The following is a 20,518-nucleotide window of genomic DNA, read 5'->3' as shown; positions in this document are numbered from 1 at the left end:
TTTGACTCATTGATCTTTCAAGAGTATGTTGTTTAATTCCCATGTATTTGTATAGTTTTGAATATTTCTTTTGTAATTGATTTCTAGTTTTATTCCAGTATGGTCAGAAAAGATGTTTAATATAACTTGGATATTTTTAAACTTGTTTAGAGTAGTTTTGTGACTCAGCATATGATCAGTCCATTTGCTAGTGAAAAGAGTGTGTATTCTGAAGCTGTTTGATAAAATGTCCTGTAAATATCTGTTAGGATCATCTGGTCTATGGAGCATTTAAGCCCAATGGTTCCATGTTGATTTTCTGTCTCAGTGATCTGCCCAATGCTTAGAGTGGGATGTTAAAGGTCCCAACTGTTGTGTTGGCATCTATCTCTCCCTTCAGTTGTGATAATGTTTGCTTTATATATCTGGGTGTTCCAGTGTTGGGCACATATAAGTTTATAATTGCTTGATTCTCTTTATTTATTGATCCCTTTATCATTATATAATGCCCCTTTCTGTTTCTTAGTACAGATTATTATATAAAGTCAGCTTTATCTTATATAAGCATGGGTACTCCTGCTCATGTTTTCTGTTTGTTTTCTATTTGTGTGGAATAGCTATCTTCATTCCTTCACTCTTAATCTGAATGTGTCTTTGTAGGTAAGGTGTGTTTCTTGTAGGCAACCTGTGGGTGAGTCATGATGTTTTATTCATTCAGCCAGCGTATGTCTTTTAATTAGGGCATGTAGTCCCTTTGTATTTAAGGTTATTATTGGTAGGTGAGTTCTTGCTCCTGTGATCTTGTTTGCTGTTTTCTGACTGATTGGCATATTGTTTGTTTCTTTCCTTTTCCTCTTATTGTTTATCCTTGTGGTTTGGTGGTATCCCGTATTGATGAGGTTTGATTCCTTTCTCTTTGTAGTTTGTGCATCTATTTTGCCAGTAAATTTTACGGTTTCAGGTGTTTTCGTAATGGTTGTTCTCATTCTTTCTTTTCTAGATCTAGGACTCCCCTAAGCATTTATGAGGAGGCTGGGCTGATGGTGATAAGTTCCCTTCATTTTTGCTTGTCTGAGAAAGTCTTACTTTCCCACGTTACTTCAGAGGCTGGGGCTGTGTGCACGCACGCTGCAGGTAAGTCACCTTGGGAGCAGACTCACTGGGGTGGGGCTTCTGGATTGAGGCTCAGGCTGGGGTTGTGGGTGTGTGGCCTATCAGGGTCTCCAGAATGGGTTCATCAGTGGCTTCGCTGTGTGGAACATTCTTCACTGGCAGTTTCTTTCTTTCAGTACTTTTGAAAGTATCGTCCCATTCTATCCTGGTCGGTAGGGTTTCTGCTGAGAAATCTGTTGTTAGTCCTTTAGGGCATTCCCTTATGAATGACTTGATGCTTTATTCTTACTATTTTTAGAATTATCTCTTTGTTTTTAGCTTTTTACAGTTTGACTGCAATGTGTCTTGGAGAGGGCCTTTTTGAGTTAAATCTATTTGGGGATTTTTGATTTTTTTCTGGATTTAGATGTTTCATCTATTTCAGCTATTATTTTATTAAATATGTTTTTAATAACTTTTTTGTTTTAATCTCCTTCTTGAATGCCCCTGATTCAAATATTTGTTTGTTTAACAGTCGCCCATAAATCTTGTAGGCTTTGTTCATTTTTTCTTCTTTTTTTTTCTTCTTCTTCTTTTTCTTTTTCGTCTTTCTCAGTTATTTCAATATGGCTGTTTTCAGGATCAGAAATCTTTTCTTTTGCTTGATCTAGTCTGTTGTTGAGAATCTCTGATGCATTTTTTATTTAATTCAATAAATTCTTCGATTCCAAGATTTCTGTTTGATTTTAAAAATATCTATCTCTTTGTTAAATTTGTCATTCAGATCATTTTTTAAAAATTTCATTGTAGTGTTTGTATTCTCTTGTATTTCAGAGAGTTTTCTTAAGATTATTAATTTGAATTAATTTTCTGTCATGTCAGCAATTTTTGATCCTTTGGGATCAGTTACTGGTGTGTTGCTGTGTTTCATTGTTTGTGTTATGTTACCTTGTTTTCTTAAATGTTCTTATGTCCCTGTGTTGAGATATGTGCATCTGGTGGAATGGTCCCTCTTTGAGTTTTGTAGAGTGGCTTGCATAGAAAAATATTTTCTCCTATAAATGTGATCTACGGTGTTGATTGGGTAGAGTAGAATGGCTTTGTTCTGGATGGGTGCAGTAGTGTGGACTCTGAAGTTTCTTCAGTTTTCATACATGTTTACTATGTCTGTGAGTGCCTCAGTGGCCTAGGCTTGGGAGATTTGTGGAGGTGGTATGACAGTTTTGCTGGGGGAGGGCTTGCTGAGTTGGTTCTCTGGCTGGGGGTGTGCACATGCATGCTGTGGGTCAGTTGTCTTGGGAGCTGGCTCATTGGGAAGGGGATTTCTGGACTGACTCTTAGGCTTGGGTTTCGGATATGTGGCATATCAGGGTTTCAGGGACTAGTTCACCAGTGGTAGGGTTACTGTGCTGATTCTCTGACTGGGATTGGGATCACCAGGGACACGTCAGCCAGGCTGTTTCTCACTTGGACATGTGTGTATACAATGGTCCAAAGATTCAGGGATGGGTCCACCAGGATTGTGACAGCTGAGCTATTATTCTGAGCTGGGGGCATGGGCATGCTTTGGGTCAGCCCGCTGGATGCAGGTCTGCCTGTGGTCTGCTGTGCCATTTCATGGGGCCACACGTGAGATCATGCTTCTCTCAATGGTTTAGGAGAAGGTCTGCCAAGAGCAACAGCTCTCAGAGAGTGGATGAGGCCACTAGGTAGGACTGCAGACAGAGGTCCCTGCCAGCCACTTCTCAGGTAGTGGGTGAGGTTGGGAAGTGGGCCTGATGAGGAGAAGGGGCCTGGACAACCGCCTCTTGGATGGTGGGCAAGGACACTTGATTGGCCTGCAGAAAGAAGGCCAGGCCAGCCACCTTTTAGGTGGTAGGTGAGGCTGCTAGGCTGGCCTGCAGAGAGGAGGTCTAGCCAGCCACCTCTTGAGTTTTGGGTGAGTTCAGGAAGCCAGGCCACAGAGAGCGGACCTAGCCACTTGACCCTAAGGTGGTGGGGGAGACCTCTAGGTGAGACTGTTGAGGGCAAAACTGCCTGACTGCTTCTCTGGGAGGGCACAGATGCACTTTATTTCCACCAGCCCAAGGGTGGATTTGTTAGGGTAATGACCTGTGAGCTGTTTTTCCAGGTTGTTGGCTTGAATGTACAGACGTCTGCCAACTAGTGGGGTTGGGTAGAGGGAGGAAGCAGGGTGATCCTCCAGTGGTGGGTCTGCCAGTCTGATCTCTGGCCGGGGATGTGGGAGTGCATCAGTTCAGCAGACCTGGGGTTGGCGTCTCAGACACGGAGGACTGGAGTCACAGCCGCTCCTGTGCCCAGGCTTTAAGCCACTGGGATCAGAGCATTGTAGCCTCTCATGTGAGTGCATTGGGATGAATGTGGAGCCTTAAGCCTGGGGAAGTGCAGTGGCTACTGGCCGCAGAGCAGGGTGTGCTACTGCAGAGGCTGTTGTTTCAAGATGGTATCATACTGCATCAGCTTGGGTCATGAGGGTGGGGTGGGGGTGCACTCTATATGTTCCTGTTCTAGAACAATGCAGTGCATATATTCTAGTCACCTCCCCACACTTGGCTTCAGGCTTGCAGGGGCTGTGGAATTCTCCTGCAGTAGGAACTGCAGGCCTCACTGGTGGGAATGAGTGGTGTGGGACCTCATTTTATTTCTTCTGTGCAAGGGAAAGTCCCTTCCGTGCTGATCCTGGTGACAGAGATGTGGTGGATGAGGCTGTGTACTTCTCTCTCCTCTCTATGCAGCCATCTGGACTATTGTGCTCCACGGGGATATCTTCAGTCTCCTGCTGCACTCCTGCATTCTCCCACTGATGTTCTCATCAATATTTAGCTGTCTGTTAATTGTTCTGGTCCTTTTCTGTGGGGAGAACCCAGCCTGGGGTTCACAAATCTTGTTCTGCCTCCCCCATGAATATCTTTATTAATGCTAACTTGTTAATTGTTAGTTTGATTTGCCATTAGCTCTCTATCAACCCAATTTTTTTCTAAAAATTGATAAAAGAGTGCCATTATTTTATCCTATCTTAGTTTGAGAAATATTAGTCATTCACAAAAACATAGCTCAGAAACCATTGCCATATAAAATTATAATTTTGGGGTCAAATGACCATAGAAAAATGGGTCTAACTTGTAAAAAATTGTAAGAGTGATATCAGCTCTGTTGTTATTTATGGAGCACTTATTATTCTGTGCCAGGTGCTGTGTTAGCATATTACACGTATTATGTAATTTATTCCACACAACTGCTATTATCTCATTTTTACAGATGAAGAAACTGGAGAACATATATGTTAAGTAACTTGCTCAAGAATATACAGATTGTAGGTAGAGGAGCTAAAATAAGCCATCATAATCTTCCTCAAATTTCTCATTTCACACAGAAATTCTGTGCTAACCTTTCAAAACTCTGCTCATATAATGACCAGTGAAAAATTAAAATATTGCCACACTTTTTTTTCAATTCAGCATTAGTAATTCAAATAATATTTCTCAACTATTTTTGCATTTATCAGCTTAGCTTTTCACTGGGTCCTACTTTTATTTAATTGCACCTCTCTTGGATACAATTTTCTAGTTCCTTATCTTAATTTGTGTGACTAAAAAAATTTAAGAATCTCTGGAATGAATACAGTTATACGAATAGTGATGTAGGTGTTTTTCAGAGCCCCAAACTACTAATTCTAAACTGTAGTCCACCCCTTGGTGCTGTGACACCATCCCAGGATCCCATGTTCTTGATGCCTGAGCATTCTTCAAAATCTTTCCTCTGGATAGAACCTTGTATGTTTATTTATCATATATTAATTATCTACTGTTACATAGCAAGTTATCCCCAAATGTTAACAGCTTAAAACAGCAAACATTTATTCTCTCACACAGTCTCTGTGGTCAGGAAACAGGAAGCAGCTTAGTTGGGTGCTTTTTGGCTCAGGATCTCTCAGAAAATTGCTGTCAAAATGTTGGCTGGAGTTGTAGTCGTAGGAAAGCTTGACTGGAGCTGGAGGATAATTCTCCAAGAAAGCTCACTCACATGTCTCTTGGGTTATGGCTTCAATTCCTCACCAAATGGACCTCTCCATCAAAGTGTCCTCACGACATGGCACATGAATTCCACGAAGTGATCTGAGAGAGGAGGAGGAAGAATGTGCAGTGTGTATCATAACCTAGCTTTGGAAGTGACACACCATCAGTTCTGCCATTGTCTGCAAGTTGCCCAGAACACCTGGCTAACATGAGCACCCACGGTGCTAATTGTTGGGATACAAAGTTGCATGACACACACTCTTTGACCTGAAAAAACTAAAATTTAGTGAATAAGACAGGCCAGTAATCCTGAGTCTTTCTGGATAGGAACCTAATTTTCTATTTTGAATGAAAATTATGGGAGAGTTTTCTGGAGGAGAAAGCCATTGAACTGGGGTTGAGAATAGTATTAAATAGCTAAAGAATGGAGGTGGAGAGGGAGGAGACAGGCATCAGCAAGATGGCAAAATAGGACTTTCCAGCACGTGTTTCCTGTCAGAACATCGATTTGAACAACTATCCATGCACAAAAATACTTTCACAGGAGCTAAAGAAACCAGGTGAGAGATTGCAGCATGTGAATGTAGCACAGGAGTAAACGATGCATTGACGAGGATAGAAAGAACAGTTTTACATTTACCCGCATCACCCTGTCCCCAACCCAAGGCATCATAGGATGGGGAGAAATTCCCTCCACGTGAGAGAAGGAGAGGGAAGTAAGCATCGGACTTTGCCTCAGACCCTAGAACTGCGCCAACCTCAGTAAAACCCAGTGCCCAGCACGCCCCTATGACTACAGACTCCAGGCCAGAACCTGCATACTGAGCCTCCAGCCATTCCATCTCCCCACCACCCCTCCAGGCTCCAGGCTGGTGTTGCAAATTCAGTTTCTGGGTCTCCCCACCCTGAGGCTAGCCACAGTGGCCTAAACTCATCCTCATGTCCACAGCCTTCAGGCAAGTCCCTGAAGATATAGGCTCCAGACCCACTCAGTGCCAGGCCAGTCCCTGCAGTCCTACGCTTCAGGCCAGTACCTGTAGACTGAGTCTCCAAGTCCACCCTTGGACTAGGTAGACTTCAGTGGCCCTAGGCATCTGGCCATCCAAGCCCAGGCCAACCCCCAGAGAATTAGGCTCCAAACCAGTCATAGATGTTCTGGGCTCTATACTACCCACAGCACCAGACTGGCCCCTGTGGGCCCAGGCTTCAGGCCCACCTCAGCACCAAGCTGGCTCACACAGCTTGAGTCTTCAGGCTGGCACCTTCATACTCAGCCTCCATATCTGCCCTTTTGGATACAGAATTCAGGCCAACCCAGCACCAAGCCTACATTCCCAGGCTTCAGACCCATCCCAGTGCCAGATCAGCACCCCTGGCTTCAAAAACCAGATGGGTACCCATGGACACAGGTCAAGGCCAATCTAATGCCAGGCTGTCTAATGCCAGGCTGGTCCCCATGGCCCCACCCTCCAGTCTGGCCCATGTGGCTCCATGCTCCACAGACCAAGGGACTAGGCCTGTTTCAATAGACCCCAACATTGAACCAGCCCCCACATACCCAAGCTCCAGGAACATCCCTATGTACCTAGGTCCTAGGCTGGCTTCTGAGCCCCAGGATCCAGGCCAGCCTTCACAGACTTAGCCTTTATTCCAGCACCTGCAGTTCCAGCCTCCAGCCTAGCACTAGTGGATACAGGTACTAGGCCCAGTGCCCATAATTCTAGGCTTCAGATTAGCCCCTGTTGGCCCAGGCTCCAGAGGACCCAAGGTCTAGGCCTGTTCCAGCAGACCCAGGGCTTAGGTTCAATTCAGTTGACTCCAGTGCAAGACCAGCCGCTGTGGACTCAGGCTCTATGCCCATCCCAGTGGTTTCAGGCATTGGTGCTCATTCCAATTCCTGGCCAATCCCTGCAGACTCAGGCTCAAGGCCCAATCCCACACTAGCTTAGCCCCTGGGGACCTGGGCTTCAGGACAGCCCCCATAATACAGAATGCAGACCTTCCCCTTTTAAACCCAGGACCCATGTCCATCCCCACAGATCCAATTAACAGGTCCACCCCAGTGGATTCAAGCTTTAGGCCTAAAGCCTTGGACCTAGTCACCAGGCTTGCCCACCTGCTGACCCAGGCACCAGGCCAACCTGTTGTCAGACACTTGCAGTAAACTCATCCTTGGACCATACCAGATAGCCTACCCAGAATCTCTGACCAGGCTGAGTTGGTGAAGGGTTTTCCCAGTCAAAGTGAGTCCACGAACACTTGAAGAAGTTTCTACTACTTCAAATGTGTGGACATCACCACAAAGCAACAAGAAATATGAAAAAACAAGAAGACATAAACCACACACACACAAAATAATCACACAGTAGCTGACCCCCATAAAATGGACATACAAGAACTATTTGACAAGGATTTTGAAATAAGCGTTTTAAGGCAGCTCAGCGAATTTTAACAAATTTCAGCAAAACAAGTCAATTAAATCAGGGAAACAATAAATAACCAAAATGTAAATTTTAACATAGAGATGAAATTATATATGTAAAAAAGCTAAAAAACACAGTGAACAAAATGAAAAAATGCAATTGAGAGCATCATAGAAGAACTAATCAAACAGAAAAAGTCTGTGAATTCAGAGAAAGTTATTTGAAAATATACAGTCACAGGAGAAAAAAGAAAAAATAAATATAAAGGAATAAAGAAATCTTACAAAATTTGTGGAGCAACATCAAAAGATCAAATTTTAGAGATAGGAGTATGTGAGAAGAAGAGAAAGTCAAATAGATAGTAAGCTTATTTGACATAATGCCAGAAAACATTCCAAATCTGGAGAAAAATATAAATATCCAGATACAGAAAGGTCAAAGGTCTCCAATCAGATGCAAATCAAATAAGACTACACAAAGATATACCATAATCAAACTATCAGAAGCCCAAGACAGGAGGGGGTGGAAGATGGTGGACTACAGGTTCCAGGGCATGTTCCTCCCACAGAAAAGGACTGGAACAACTAACAGACAGCTAAATACTGATGTGTGCATCACTGGGATAGTGTGGGAGTGCAGCAGCAGACTGGTGAGATTGCCGTGGAGGATAAAAACCCAGGAGGGTACACGGAGAAGAGAGGCACACAGCTTCAGCCACTGGATCTCCAGCACTGGGATCAATACAGGAAGAATTTCCCTAGAGGTGAAAAGGTAGGCAGAGGACCCACACCAGCCTCCATTCTCATCACATAGGCCCACAGGTCCATTGGCAGGACAAGCCCAGAGCCAAATGTGGGCAGTGTCCCACAAAACGAGTGTCTAGAGACTCGTTTAGCATGGAGAGTGCACTTCCTAGTCCTCACTCTCAGGACCCAAGCCGATACAGATCTGAGCCATCTTGAAACCAGAGCTATTGCAGGAGTGCACCCTGCCTTGGGGCCAGTAGCCACAGTGCTTCCTCAGCATTAAAACTCCACCCTCCACCCCTCGCACTCATGGGAGATGCTGTTACACCTGGATCCCTGCAGGTGTAAACTTGGGCTCACAGTGGCTATAACTCTGTTCTCCAGCCTGGAATGCCAACTCTAGTCCTGCTGAACTGATGCACCCCCACATCCCTGGCCAGAGATCTGACAGGCCGACCCTCCTCAGTTGTGACACATCTCATTCTGACCCTCACCCCCAGCACTGCCAGTTCACTGAGTGGTGAGCACCTGAGCCCCCAAGTTGGAAAAACAGCTCATGGATCTCTCCCATAATGAATATACCCTTGGGCCAGTGGGAATAAAGTGCATCCACCCCTTTCACACAGGTGGTCTTGTGGCTCCACCCTGAACAATCCCACCAAACAACTTTGCCAACAGACCCAGAAACAAACGCACCAGCTCCTTCATAGCAGGGCTGCCTAACGGCCCTGTCCAACCCCCACAGGTGGCAACACCAGGCATCCCGACGTGTGACAGCCCAGTGGCCCCACCAAGCACCCACAAGTGGCTGAACCAGATGTTCCACAGAAGGCCTGCCTGGTGGCACTGCCCACTGCCCGCAAGCAGAAGAATGGTGTGCTCTACTGAGGGCTTGCCCAGTGCCCCAGTCCACTCACTGAGAGGTGGCTCAGCAGGCCTGCACTTGGCTGCCCAGCACCCAAACTTCAAGGGGAAGCACAACCTTGTGGCCACAGCCATCACCACCCCAGAGCATTACCTAACCCCAGAGCATTACCAACACAGCTGCCCTTATCCCTGCACACCAGTTGGTATTCCTCCCTGCTGATGCCAAGCCCAGGCACCACCAGCTCCACCTCACCCAGATCCAGGTGTTCCCACATTAAACTACATAGGAGAAAAAAGAAAAGAGGGAGAAGCAAGGACCAAGGAGAAACTGCTCACAGGAAAGATGAAAGAGAAACCTCACTCAGGGCAACCCATTCAAGACAAATACCTTCAGCACACCCTACTGCACATATTAGGGGCACATGCAGGCTTGCTCCAGGCTCAACAGCTGAACCAGTGGCTCTGTAAAGATCTGCCAGTACCTGTTGCCCCAGTGTGTATCTGCTTCCAGACCCTAAGCAGACAAGGTAGGGACTCTGCCACCCTAAGGCAGGTCTCTGCAGAGCTTTTGGTCTTAGTTGCACCCTTGCACACTTTCATCAATCTCAACAGCTGATCAGTCAGTCACCTTCAGAGCTGCCAAGCCCTGCAACAGCTGTGTACAACTATTCCCAAATGAACTGCTGATTGGGTAGCAGCTTTTTCTCCCCAAAGTAAGCCTCTAGAAAGCCACTGGGTATTGTAACACTCACACAGGCTTGCTCCAGGCTCAACAGCTGAGCCAGTGGCCTTATACAGACCTTCCAGAACCTGCTGTACCAGTGTACACCTGCTCACTGACAGCAGATCACCCACCCCAACAAGAGACCCATCCCAACAAGAATCTGCCAAGGACCCTACCACCTAGGCCACAAAGACACCCACACACAACTGTAAGATTGAATACAGTTCAATAAGTCACATGAAGGCTGCACTAGCACACTCACCCAGATCCAAACTTAAAACACCCAACCCAACTGTCAGTATAGAATACCACTACAGGAAAGAGTCTCCTCCTTCAAAAGCAATTCCTAGAATTAAAAGAAGTGACTAAACTGCTAAATGCCCAGACATCAACGCAGAGATATGAGAAGCAAGAAAAAAAAAAAAAAAAAAAAAAAAACAGGGAAGCATGACTACCCCGACAAAAGGCTATTGTTCTCCAATACCAGACCCCAAACAACAGGAGACTGACAAATTGCCTGAAGAGGAATCCCAAATAGCGGTACTAAGGAAACTCATAATGATGGATGAAAAAATAGATGGCAGTCAAAATAAAGTCAAAAAGAAATTCGAGGACATATATATGAGAAATTCAACAAAGAGATACAAACAATAAATAACCAAGCAGAAATTCTGGAACTGAAGAATTCATTCAAAGAAATAAAAAATACAGCTGAGAGCATAAACAGTAGGCTAGAACAAGCAGAAGAAAGAATCTCCAAACTAGAAGATTTTGAATTAATACAGTTGAACCAAAAAAAATTTTTTTATAAAAAAGATTGAAATCACATTGAATATATTTTCAGACCATGATAGAATAAAACTAGAAATTAACAACAAGCAAAACTTTTGAAAATATATAAACTTATGGAAATTAAACAACATGCTTCTCAACAACCAATGGGTCAAAGAAGAAATAAAGCAGGGAATCAAAAAAATTCTTGAAGCTAATGAAAATACAAGCACAAATTACCAAACCTATGGGATGCTGCAAAAGCAGTACTAAGAGGAAAGTTTATTGCAATAAGTGCATCAAAAGAATAGAAAGATTTCAAATAAACAACCTAACATTATACCTCAAAGAACAAGAAAAACAAGAACAATCTAATCTCAAAACTATTGGACAGAAAGAAATAATTAAGATAAGAGCAGAACTAAACAAAATAGAGACCATAAGAATGACACAAAAAATCAATGAAGCAAAAAGTTGTTTGTTTGGGTTTTTTTGAGAAAATAAGCAAAATAGACAAGGCATTGACAAGACTAACTAAAAAAAGGAGAGAAAACCCAAATAATGAAAACTCAGAAATGAAAAAGGAGACATTACAACAGATACCACAGAAATACAAATAATCATTAGAGACTATTATGAACAACTATATGCCAACAAATTTGAAAATCTGGAGGAAATGGATAAATTTCTGGAAATGTACAAACTACTAAGACTGAACCAAGAAGATATAGAAAATCTGAACAGACCAATAACTAGCAACAAGAGTGAAGCAGTAATTAGCAGTCTCCCAACAAAGAAAAACCCAGGACCAAATAGCTTCACTACTGAATTTTACCAAACCTTTAAAGAAGAATTGACACCTTTCTTTTTCAAACTCTTCCAAAAAATTGAAACAGAGGCCATTCTCCCAAACTCATTCTATGAGTATATGGAACTTAAAAGTGGTGAATGAGGCAGGGTATTTGGTGGAAGAAATTTTTAAGCAGCAAAGCATTCAGGCATCTGTGTTGCTGCCTTTTTCATAACTGAAAGGGAAGCGGGGAGTAAAAAATTGGAAAACTCTCAACCTGGCCACGTAAAGAGTGAAAAGGTATCTTCGGAATGGGAAACCAAGGTTGTAGCCCAGTAACCATATACTGTAGAGATCAGGACAGAAGGGAAGGATCATCGGGAGAATGGGAAAGGACAACAAAGGCATTTCAGAGATCTTTGAGGTTGCCCTGCCATCACAGTTAGAGGCCTAGGAAGAGAGAATGGTTTGGGGGAAGAGTTCTGAGGCACCCTCCATAAGCTTGCTGCCCAGGGCCACCTTGGGACATTGCTTGACCCCCATTGTAACAGTGCTAAGAGGGTGGGAAATTTGATTATGATTTTTGAAAGGTGGGTCTTTTAAGAGGTGACTAGATTTTGAGAATTGTGCCCTCCTGGACGGGTTGATCCGTTCTTGGGTGTGATTCTGTTGGCTTTAAAAGGAGAGCAAGTGAGAAGGTTAGTTTGCTCTTGCACAGCTCATTCTCATTATGTGACACCTTGGTCCCCACCTTGGACCCTGGGCTTCTCAGCCTCTAAAACTGTAAGAAATAATTTTCATTTATTTATAAATTACCCAGTTTCAGGAATTCTGTTATAAGCAGCAGAAATGGACTACGATGCCAAGTGATACAGGCAAGCTAGTGTAAGCTTCAAAAAGCAAGGAAATGAAGTCTTACCTCAGAGCCTGCATGAAAAATCAGCCCCAACGATATCTTGGCTTCAGCCTAGTAAAACTAATTTCAGACCTCTGACCTCCAAAACTGTAAGAGAATAAATTGGTGTTATTTTAAACCACTAATTCTGTGGTTAATTTGTTACAGTAGCAATAGAAAACTAATAAAATTATATAAACTGTAATTGATTTAACTGCATTATTTGGATATTTGGATTTCTCATAAGATTTTTTTTTTGCAATTATAAGTAATGCTGTTATGGAAACACTTTAAAATATCTTATATTGCACATGTGTAAATGTTTCTTTATGGTATATAGTTAGAAAGAGAATTGCTTGCTGACACATTAGGCATATCCTCAGCTTTATAAGATAATGCCAAATTGTTTTTTGCACCAGTATATAAGAATTTGCCTTCCCCACATTCTTGCCAATTTTTGGTGTTGTTTTGGAAGTGTAAAACATGATTTTCATTTCCTGAAAACAATTGAGACTATTTCTTCAAATATTTATTGGTCAGTAATATTTTATCCTCTGTGAAATGCCAATATATGTATTTTGCTTGTTTAAAAAGTTGGTTTGCTTATTTTTTTCTATTTATTTATACAAGTGCTTGTCATATATTCAGAACGTAATTTATTGGTTATATATGTTGCAAAAGCCTTTGCCTGATTTAAGATTTTTTTCATTTTGGAGGTGTCTTTTCACAAACAGAGGAGTTTTTAAAAATTATTATTTAAATGCACTAACATTAATAATATTTTCTTTTGTGGTTAGTTTTACATGTATCTTTTAAATAAATCATTACCTCCTTCAAGGTTCTAAAGATTCTCTTGTGATGTTTAATTTTTTTATTTAACATTTAAGTATTAATCGACTTGGAATTGATTTTTGTGTATAATGTAAGGTATAAATTCAATTTTATTTCTCCTTCAATATGGTTAACAAATTGTCTCAGCATCATTTATTGAGTGATCCATTCTTTATCCACTGAGTCACAATGTCAACTCTGTAAGAAATAAATTTTTTATGTACACATGTGTTCCGCATTAATTTAAGTCTTCTTTATAGTCTTTAAGTATTGTTTGTAATTTTCTTCGTGGAGATCTTGTAGAAAGTTATTAGATTTATTTCTTGTTTTCCATTGATTGACATTATAGATGTGATTTTGCTTCTGTTTGTTTAAATACATTTAAAATTGTTTGTTATTGGTAGATAGAAGTAATATTTATTTTTATTTTGATATTTTATTTGTGGGGTATCCATTGAGAAGATGTAATACAGTTTTGTTTGCTGTAACTATACAGCTACAACTCAGTATTGTATTTTGCAGATGGATTCATGTCACAAAATACATATCCGCTATATTCCTTTAAAGTACATTTATTTTTCAGCTGTCTCCTTAGTGATTATACTTTAGGTTGTTTTGATTTTTTCATTAACATTGCTACAATGATTATCCTTGTAGTTGCCTCCTTTGTATTTTCGCATGCATTTTTATGGTAGGTGGAGAATAATAGAATTTCTAGATCATAGGGTTGCATATTTTTAATTTTTGTTATTTATTTATTTATTTATTTTTAAAATTTTTAAATTTTTAAAAATTTTTATTGAATCAAAATTGATTATACATATTTTTGGGATTCAACATTGAGATATGTTGATCAAATCAATATTACTAGCCTATATATTGTTACAAATCATAATTATTCTTTATACCCCGTGTCGAACCCCTCTCCATCCCCTTTTCCCTACCCCCTTCCCCCTCTAATTACCCTAGATTTCTTCTTTCCCTCTGAAAGAGTAATGGTTACTCTGTTGATTTGTTGCCTAGATGATCCGTCAATGCTGAGAGGTGTGATCAGGTCCCCCAATATTACAGAGCAGATGCTTCTTCTGTCACTCTGAAATGGGCTCTGTGGAGAGAGACATCCTCCTCCTTTCTTTATCTCTACTGGTGACTCTTCTTGTGTCAATGCACTCCTCCAGTGGCTGGCGGACCATCTGCATGGTGGTTGTGGCATCTAGCTGCCTTCACGGCACCCATGGTTATCGTGGTGGCTGTGACGGGCCACCCACATGAAGGAGATGATTTTGGCATGCTCCTTGGTGCTGGCATTGTGCCTGGTTGTGGGGAGTGTCCAATCCCCAGCTCCATACTCTGGGACCCCAGGCGGGACCTGAGGCGCTGGTGAGGTGTGCCTGGTTGTGGAAGGGGGGTCTGGTCTCCAGTTTCATACCCTGGGTCCCCCGGTGGGACCTGAGGCACTGACAAGGTGTGCCTGGTTGCAGAAGGGGGCTCCAGTCCCCTTATCCATGCCCCGGGACCCTGGGTGGGCCCCAAGGTGCTGGTGTGGTGTGCCTGGCCTGGTTGTGGGAGGGGGGGTCTGGTGCCTTTCTCCATGCCCTGGGTCCCTGGGCAGGCTCTGAGGCACTGATTCAGTGAGGCTTGTTGTGGGAGGGGGGTCTGGTCCCCTTCTCCATGCCCTGGGTCCCTGGGTGGGCCATGAGGCACTGTCATGGTGTGCCTGGTTGTGGGAGTGGGGTCCGGTCCCCTTCTCCATGACCCAGGTCTCTGGGCAGGCCTTGAGGTGCTGGTGTGGTGTGTCTGGTTGTGGGAGGGGGGTCCGGTCCCCTTCTCCATGCCCCAGGACCCCAGGTGGGCCCCGAGGCCCTGGTGAGGTGTGCCTGGTTGTGGGAGGGGGGTCCGGTCCCTTTCTCCATACTCTGAGATCTTGGGTAGGCCCCACAGCACTGGCGAGATGAGCCTGGTTGCAGGAGGGGGGTCCCCAGGTTGGCCCTGAGGTGCCATTGAGGTGTGCCTGGTTGTGGGAGGGGATGTCTGGTCTCTGGCTCCATACCCTGGGACCCTGAATGGGCCCCAAGGCACTGGCACAGTTTGCCTGGTTGTGGAGTGGGGTCCAGTCCCCTTATCCATGCCCCAGGTCCCTGGGTGGGCCCCAAGGTGCTGGTGTGGTGTGCCTGGTTGTGGGAGGGTGTCTGGTTCCCTTCTCCATGCCCCAGGTCCCTGGATGAGCCCTGAGGTGCTGGCTCAGTGAGCCTGGTTGTGGGAGGGGGGATCCGGTCCCACTCTCCATGCCCTGGGTTCCCAGGCAGGCCCAAAGCACTGGCACGGTGTACCTGGTTGTGAGAGGGGGGTCCGATCTACTTCTCCATGCCTTGGGCACCTGGGTGGGGCCCTGAAGCGCTGTCAGGGTGTGCCTGGGTGTGGGAAAGGTGTCCAGTCCCCGTCTGCTAGCCCCAGGTCTCTGGGCAGGCCCCGAGGCATTGGTGGTATGCTTGGATGTGGGAGTGGGGTCCAGTCCTGGCTCCAATCGTCAGGTTCCTGGGCGGGTCCCCAAGGTGCAGGTCACGTGAGTGGTTGTCGGCTGGGGTCCTGCCCCTGGCTCCATGCCTCATGTTCCCTAGTGGGCCCCAAGACATTGCTGCTGTGTGCCTGGGCCAGAACTAATCTTTTGTCCTTTGCTTACTTCTAACATGGGGGAACTTCCTGTGGGAACCAGTACTTGAGCTGTGTGGTTGAGTAAATTGCTGCTTTGCTGCTGTTTCCCTAGAGAAGCCTTTTTGTGCAGCTCAGAGTTTAATGGTTGACCTTATAGGTACATCTGGCTCTCCAGATACTCTGTGCACCTGGGTTGTATAGAAAATCTGATCTGGGCCTGAGTTTTTTCATCAAACTGCACCCCACGCAATTATGCATTCCTGACCAGTCTCCTCTGAGTGGTCCTGCACTGATTGGGGGGCAGCTCAGCTGTCCTTGCTGTGTCCCAGTGTTCTCCTGGTGGGCCCGTCTCCCCCACTGCCAGTGCTGCAAATACTTCCCATGGTATGGGCCCTGCGCTGGTCCCCTACGATGATTCACCAGCCTCTGAATGGCTCCCTTTTTTCAGCTGTTCTGACTCCTCACTTCTGCGTGGGTCCACGGGAACCCTATTAGTGATCTTGCTGTCCTGGGGGCCACCAAAGTCCTCTTCCCTTCCACCTCCAAGTAACTCCATCTGAAGTGCACAGCTGTGGCTTCTGCCGGTTCCTGCTCCATGCGCTCCAGCATTAAACCAGCCCTGGCCGGAAACGCTGAGAGCAGTTTTTTCTTTCTCTTATCGTGGTTTCTCCCGCCTTCATGAGTTCCATAGGTCTCTCCTCCTCTTCACCTGAGCTCCAGTGGCCCCAGCTTGGCTGATGTTACATTTTTATAGTTGTAAATTTGTTGATTTATGGGAGAGAGTGATGCTGGGGAATGTCTATTCCACCATCTTGACCGGAACCCATATTTTAAATTTTAATTGATGCAATCAAATTATCCTCCAATGGGACTGATGGAGTTTAGATGTGTTGTCCCCTCCAAAACTCATGTGGAAATTTGATCTCCAATGTGGCAGTGTTGGAAACTGATTGAGTCATGGGGGCGGATCCCTCATGAATGGATTAATGCTCTCCCTGGGGGAGGGGGGTTTAATGAGTGAGTTCTTGCTCTATTAGTTCCTGGGAGATCTGGTTGTTTAAAAGACCTGGCACCTTCTCTCTCTCTTGCTTCATCTTACCAGCTGCTTATACCCGCTGGCTGCCTGCTGCTTTCCACCATGAGTAGAAGCAGCCTGAGGCCCATGCCAGAAGCAGCTGTCCCAGAATCGTAAGCCAAATAAACCTCTTTTCCTTATAAATTACCCAGTCTCAGGTATTTCTGTTATAGCAACACAAACAGACTAATACAGGGACTATACTCACTTATACTGCCATTAGTTAATTATGAGTGAATACTTTACAGTTATACTAACACATCATCAATCTTTTAATATTTTTCATAATATTTTTCTGCATGAAAAACATTTCACCATATTTTTACTGTTATTAGCAATATTGAGCAGTGTCTTGTCTTTTTGTTGGTCATTCTCTTCTGTTAGTTTTATATTTATAACTTTCACCCCAACATTTTTTATTATTTTTATTAGTTTATGAAAAATTCATATTTAGTGGATGGTAATCTTTTATTTGTTATGATGCAATTTTTTGGGGGGGGGTCTGTCATATGTCTTCACTTTGGTCTATGATTTGCAGAAGTTTTAAATTTACATATAATCCAACATATTGTTAAAATTTTTTATGGAGTGTGGGTATATGTGTGGTTAAGAAGACATTCTCTAGCTGGGGTGCTGGGGGTGGTGGGGGTGGGGTAGTCTTTTTGCTTCATTGTCCCCTAGCACTGCCCAGACATCTTGCAGGCCACTGGCACCGTGAAGATCCAGACCTTGGAGCATGTCTTTGACCATCCATGGGAAACTGTTACAACAACTGCAATACAGAAATACCTAAACCCTATGAACCCGAGAATGGTTGGAGTTGATGTGTTGGACAGACATATAGATCCCTCTGGAAAATTTCACAGCCATAGACTTTTCAGCACAAAGTGGGGACTGCCTTCCATTGTGAAGTCTCTTATTGGTGTGGCAAGAACCAAACCATATGTGCAAGAACATTCTGTAGTTGATCCTGTAGAGAGAACAATGGAACTTAAATCTGCTAATATTTCATTTACAAATATGGTTTCAGTAGATGAGAGACTTATACACAGACCACATCCTCAAGACCCGAAAAAAACTATTTTGACTAAGAAGCAAAAAATCACTGCGAAAGCAGTTAGCCTCAGCACTTACCTTGCAGGACTAATGGCAAGTATATCTTCAAATGCTAATCAGCGCTGAGAAGCAATGGCATGGGTAATACATGAATTAAATGAGGAGATTGAAGAATTATCTGCTTCAGCAAGAGGAAGTATAAGGACACCTATTGTGGTGGCAGCATTTATAGAGAAATAATGATGAAAGTTGGCAGACAAAATCCAGTTTCCCGGGTCTCTCCAAGCTGGTGATATATTTATTATTTTAAAAATACCACTATACTTTAGATACAATTTTTTAATTCATTGAAGTAAGGCTGTGCGACTTTTGATCAAAATAAAGAGATACAGAGCTTCTAAATGAAAGGGATCTGAAATTAGTATTGTTTGAAATGACTGCCTACGTTTGAGGGTTCCAGTATTTATGTGAAAATTTAACAATTTTTAGAGAAGTACTTGGAAATTGATATTGACATTGAATCTCTTCAAGGTACAATTTTAAAGCTTTTCATGCACTAGATAGAACTCTACTGGGCTTTGAACCAACCCTAGAACAAGGCAGAGACACCCCTTATATACACTGCCCTGCTGCTGTAAAGTTTGGCAGCTTGTATGAGAGAACTAATTTCAAAATGAGAAATTATACAATTTTAAAAGACTTTAGTTTGTATAAAATAACTGCCTCTGCTATAAACCACCATAAAAACCACAGTGTTTTGATTTGGTACATAAATGTTTTTGGAGTGAAAATTATCACTAAAGTAATATAGGACTGCAACAAAAATATGATTTATTGTATTGAAGAGTACTGTATTGATTTGCCAAAGTTTTGTAACTTAAGTGAAGGTACTGTCTTCCTTGGATTTGTTCTTTATGACTTAGTATTCCATACCATGGACTGGTTATGTTAACTGAAAAAATAAAGTCATTTCCTGAAAAAACAAAAGAAACAGACAAACGAAAACCTTCTCTTCCTCAAGGTCATTACCATTTTTTTGTATATTTTGTTTCTTTTACAGGGTTCTTAATATTTATATTTTTAATTCATCCAGATTTTATTTGACAGAAGGTTAGTGAGATGGGATGTAACTTCTTTTTCAGGTAGATCATCAATTTTCCCAAATTGATTTTATTAAACAGCTTGTTCTCATTAATTCAAGATATTACCTTAACATATAAAAATTCCTTTATGATTAAGTTTTCATTTTGTGAATGAGATTCCCTACAGGCCATAGAGGAGTGGGGTGCTGTGTCAGCTGGCTTGATGAAATATAAAACCTGCTGCGATAACCTGCACTCCAGACGCTTTTTAGTGAACCTGGGACAGGTTCACTCATCCTGCTCTGTATGTTTTAAATTTTACTTACCTTATTGGTAGTAATGCTGTTTCTATGTTCCATATGCATTCTTTTTTTTTTAAAAAAAAACATTTTTAATGTTAATTTGCACATATTTGTGGGGTGCATGTGTTGTTTGAATACATGCATATACTATACATTGATTCACTGAGGGTAGATAGAGATGAAGGAAATGGTCAAAATGAAACGGGTCTTCCAAAACTCACTGCCTTGGGATTAGTTTCATAAACTCGATGTGAAGATCTTGTACTTAAGACAAACAATGTATGGGGTTAGAACTGCTGATTTACTAATTAATATATAACCTCCTCATTCTGATTAAGCCATTTAGACATTGTTGAGAATAGCTGAAGCATGAAGCTTTTGCTTTGGGTTGCACGTAGACATTTTCAGTTCCCATGTTGAAATCAGTAAACAATGATTGTGATTTTTGTGTTCTGTGAGAAAAGGACAACTGTGCTCGAAACTTTCCCTCTCCCCTTCCAAACCTCCTTTTGAGACTCCCTATAAAATGCCTTTGCTTATAGTAGACTTTGTAACACTTTCCAACTCTGCTGGCTGTGTTTCCTGGGTTGATCCTCAGGCTTGGTTTTCAATAAATCTTTATTAAATTATTTCTGCCTCAGCAGACCTGATTTCAGTCTACAGTAGCATAGCTTTGTAGCTGTCAATTTATGCACTTTCCTAAATGCCTCACATGCATTCTTGTAATTATTCCCACTACATTGCCATAAGGTATGACCCCATTTCCCAGATTATTTTGAGAAGGGCTCAGTAACTTGCCAAGCTCACATAGATGGGAAGTGGCATAGCCAATTGAACCCAGACGTCTTTCACTCCAGTGCTTTTAATAACTCAGTAAAGCCTCTTTAGACAATGCAATGTTGTATTCTGCCTGATCTAATATAAATTTGATGTTAGGTTTAAATAGAACACAAGTTACTCAGACGATAGAATTATTTTCTAGTGTCAGTAGGGAACATTCTTCCTCAAAACATTTTCTGTCTTCAAACTCAAAATCTCTTGATTATTTTTATTTTTACTTTTGATTTCACTTTTTTGACAAAGATCTGGTTACTTACTGCTTGCCACTTATAAAAAGAGGCATTACTGAGATTATTGACATTTCTTACTCCCTGCTCTTGCTTATGTTTATTCTTTCTCTTCACGGTCAATGCAAA

General features: G+C 42.8%; 1 protein-coding gene across 1 annotated transcript; it reads left to right on the top strand.

The window, feature by feature from the left end:
• Positions 1–2,849: 2,849 nt before the first annotated feature.
• LOC134370703 (uncharacterized) lies at positions 2,850–18,178 on the top strand. The gene is given in 4 exon segments (XM_063087718.1): positions 2,850–2,950; positions 8,158–8,302; positions 9,023–9,343; positions 17,564–18,178. Coding segments are annotated over 4 exon segments (1,182 nt in total).
• Positions 18,179–20,518: the final 2,340 nt, after the last annotated feature.

This window comes from Cynocephalus volans, chromosome 2 (genome assembly GCF_027409185.1).
Source record: "Cynocephalus volans isolate mCynVol1 chromosome 2, mCynVol1.pri, whole genome shotgun sequence".
NCBI classification, from domain to species: domain Eukaryota; kingdom Metazoa; phylum Chordata; class Mammalia; order Dermoptera; family Cynocephalidae; genus Cynocephalus; species Cynocephalus volans.
This window is presented reverse-complemented; position numbering and strand designations above follow the sequence as displayed.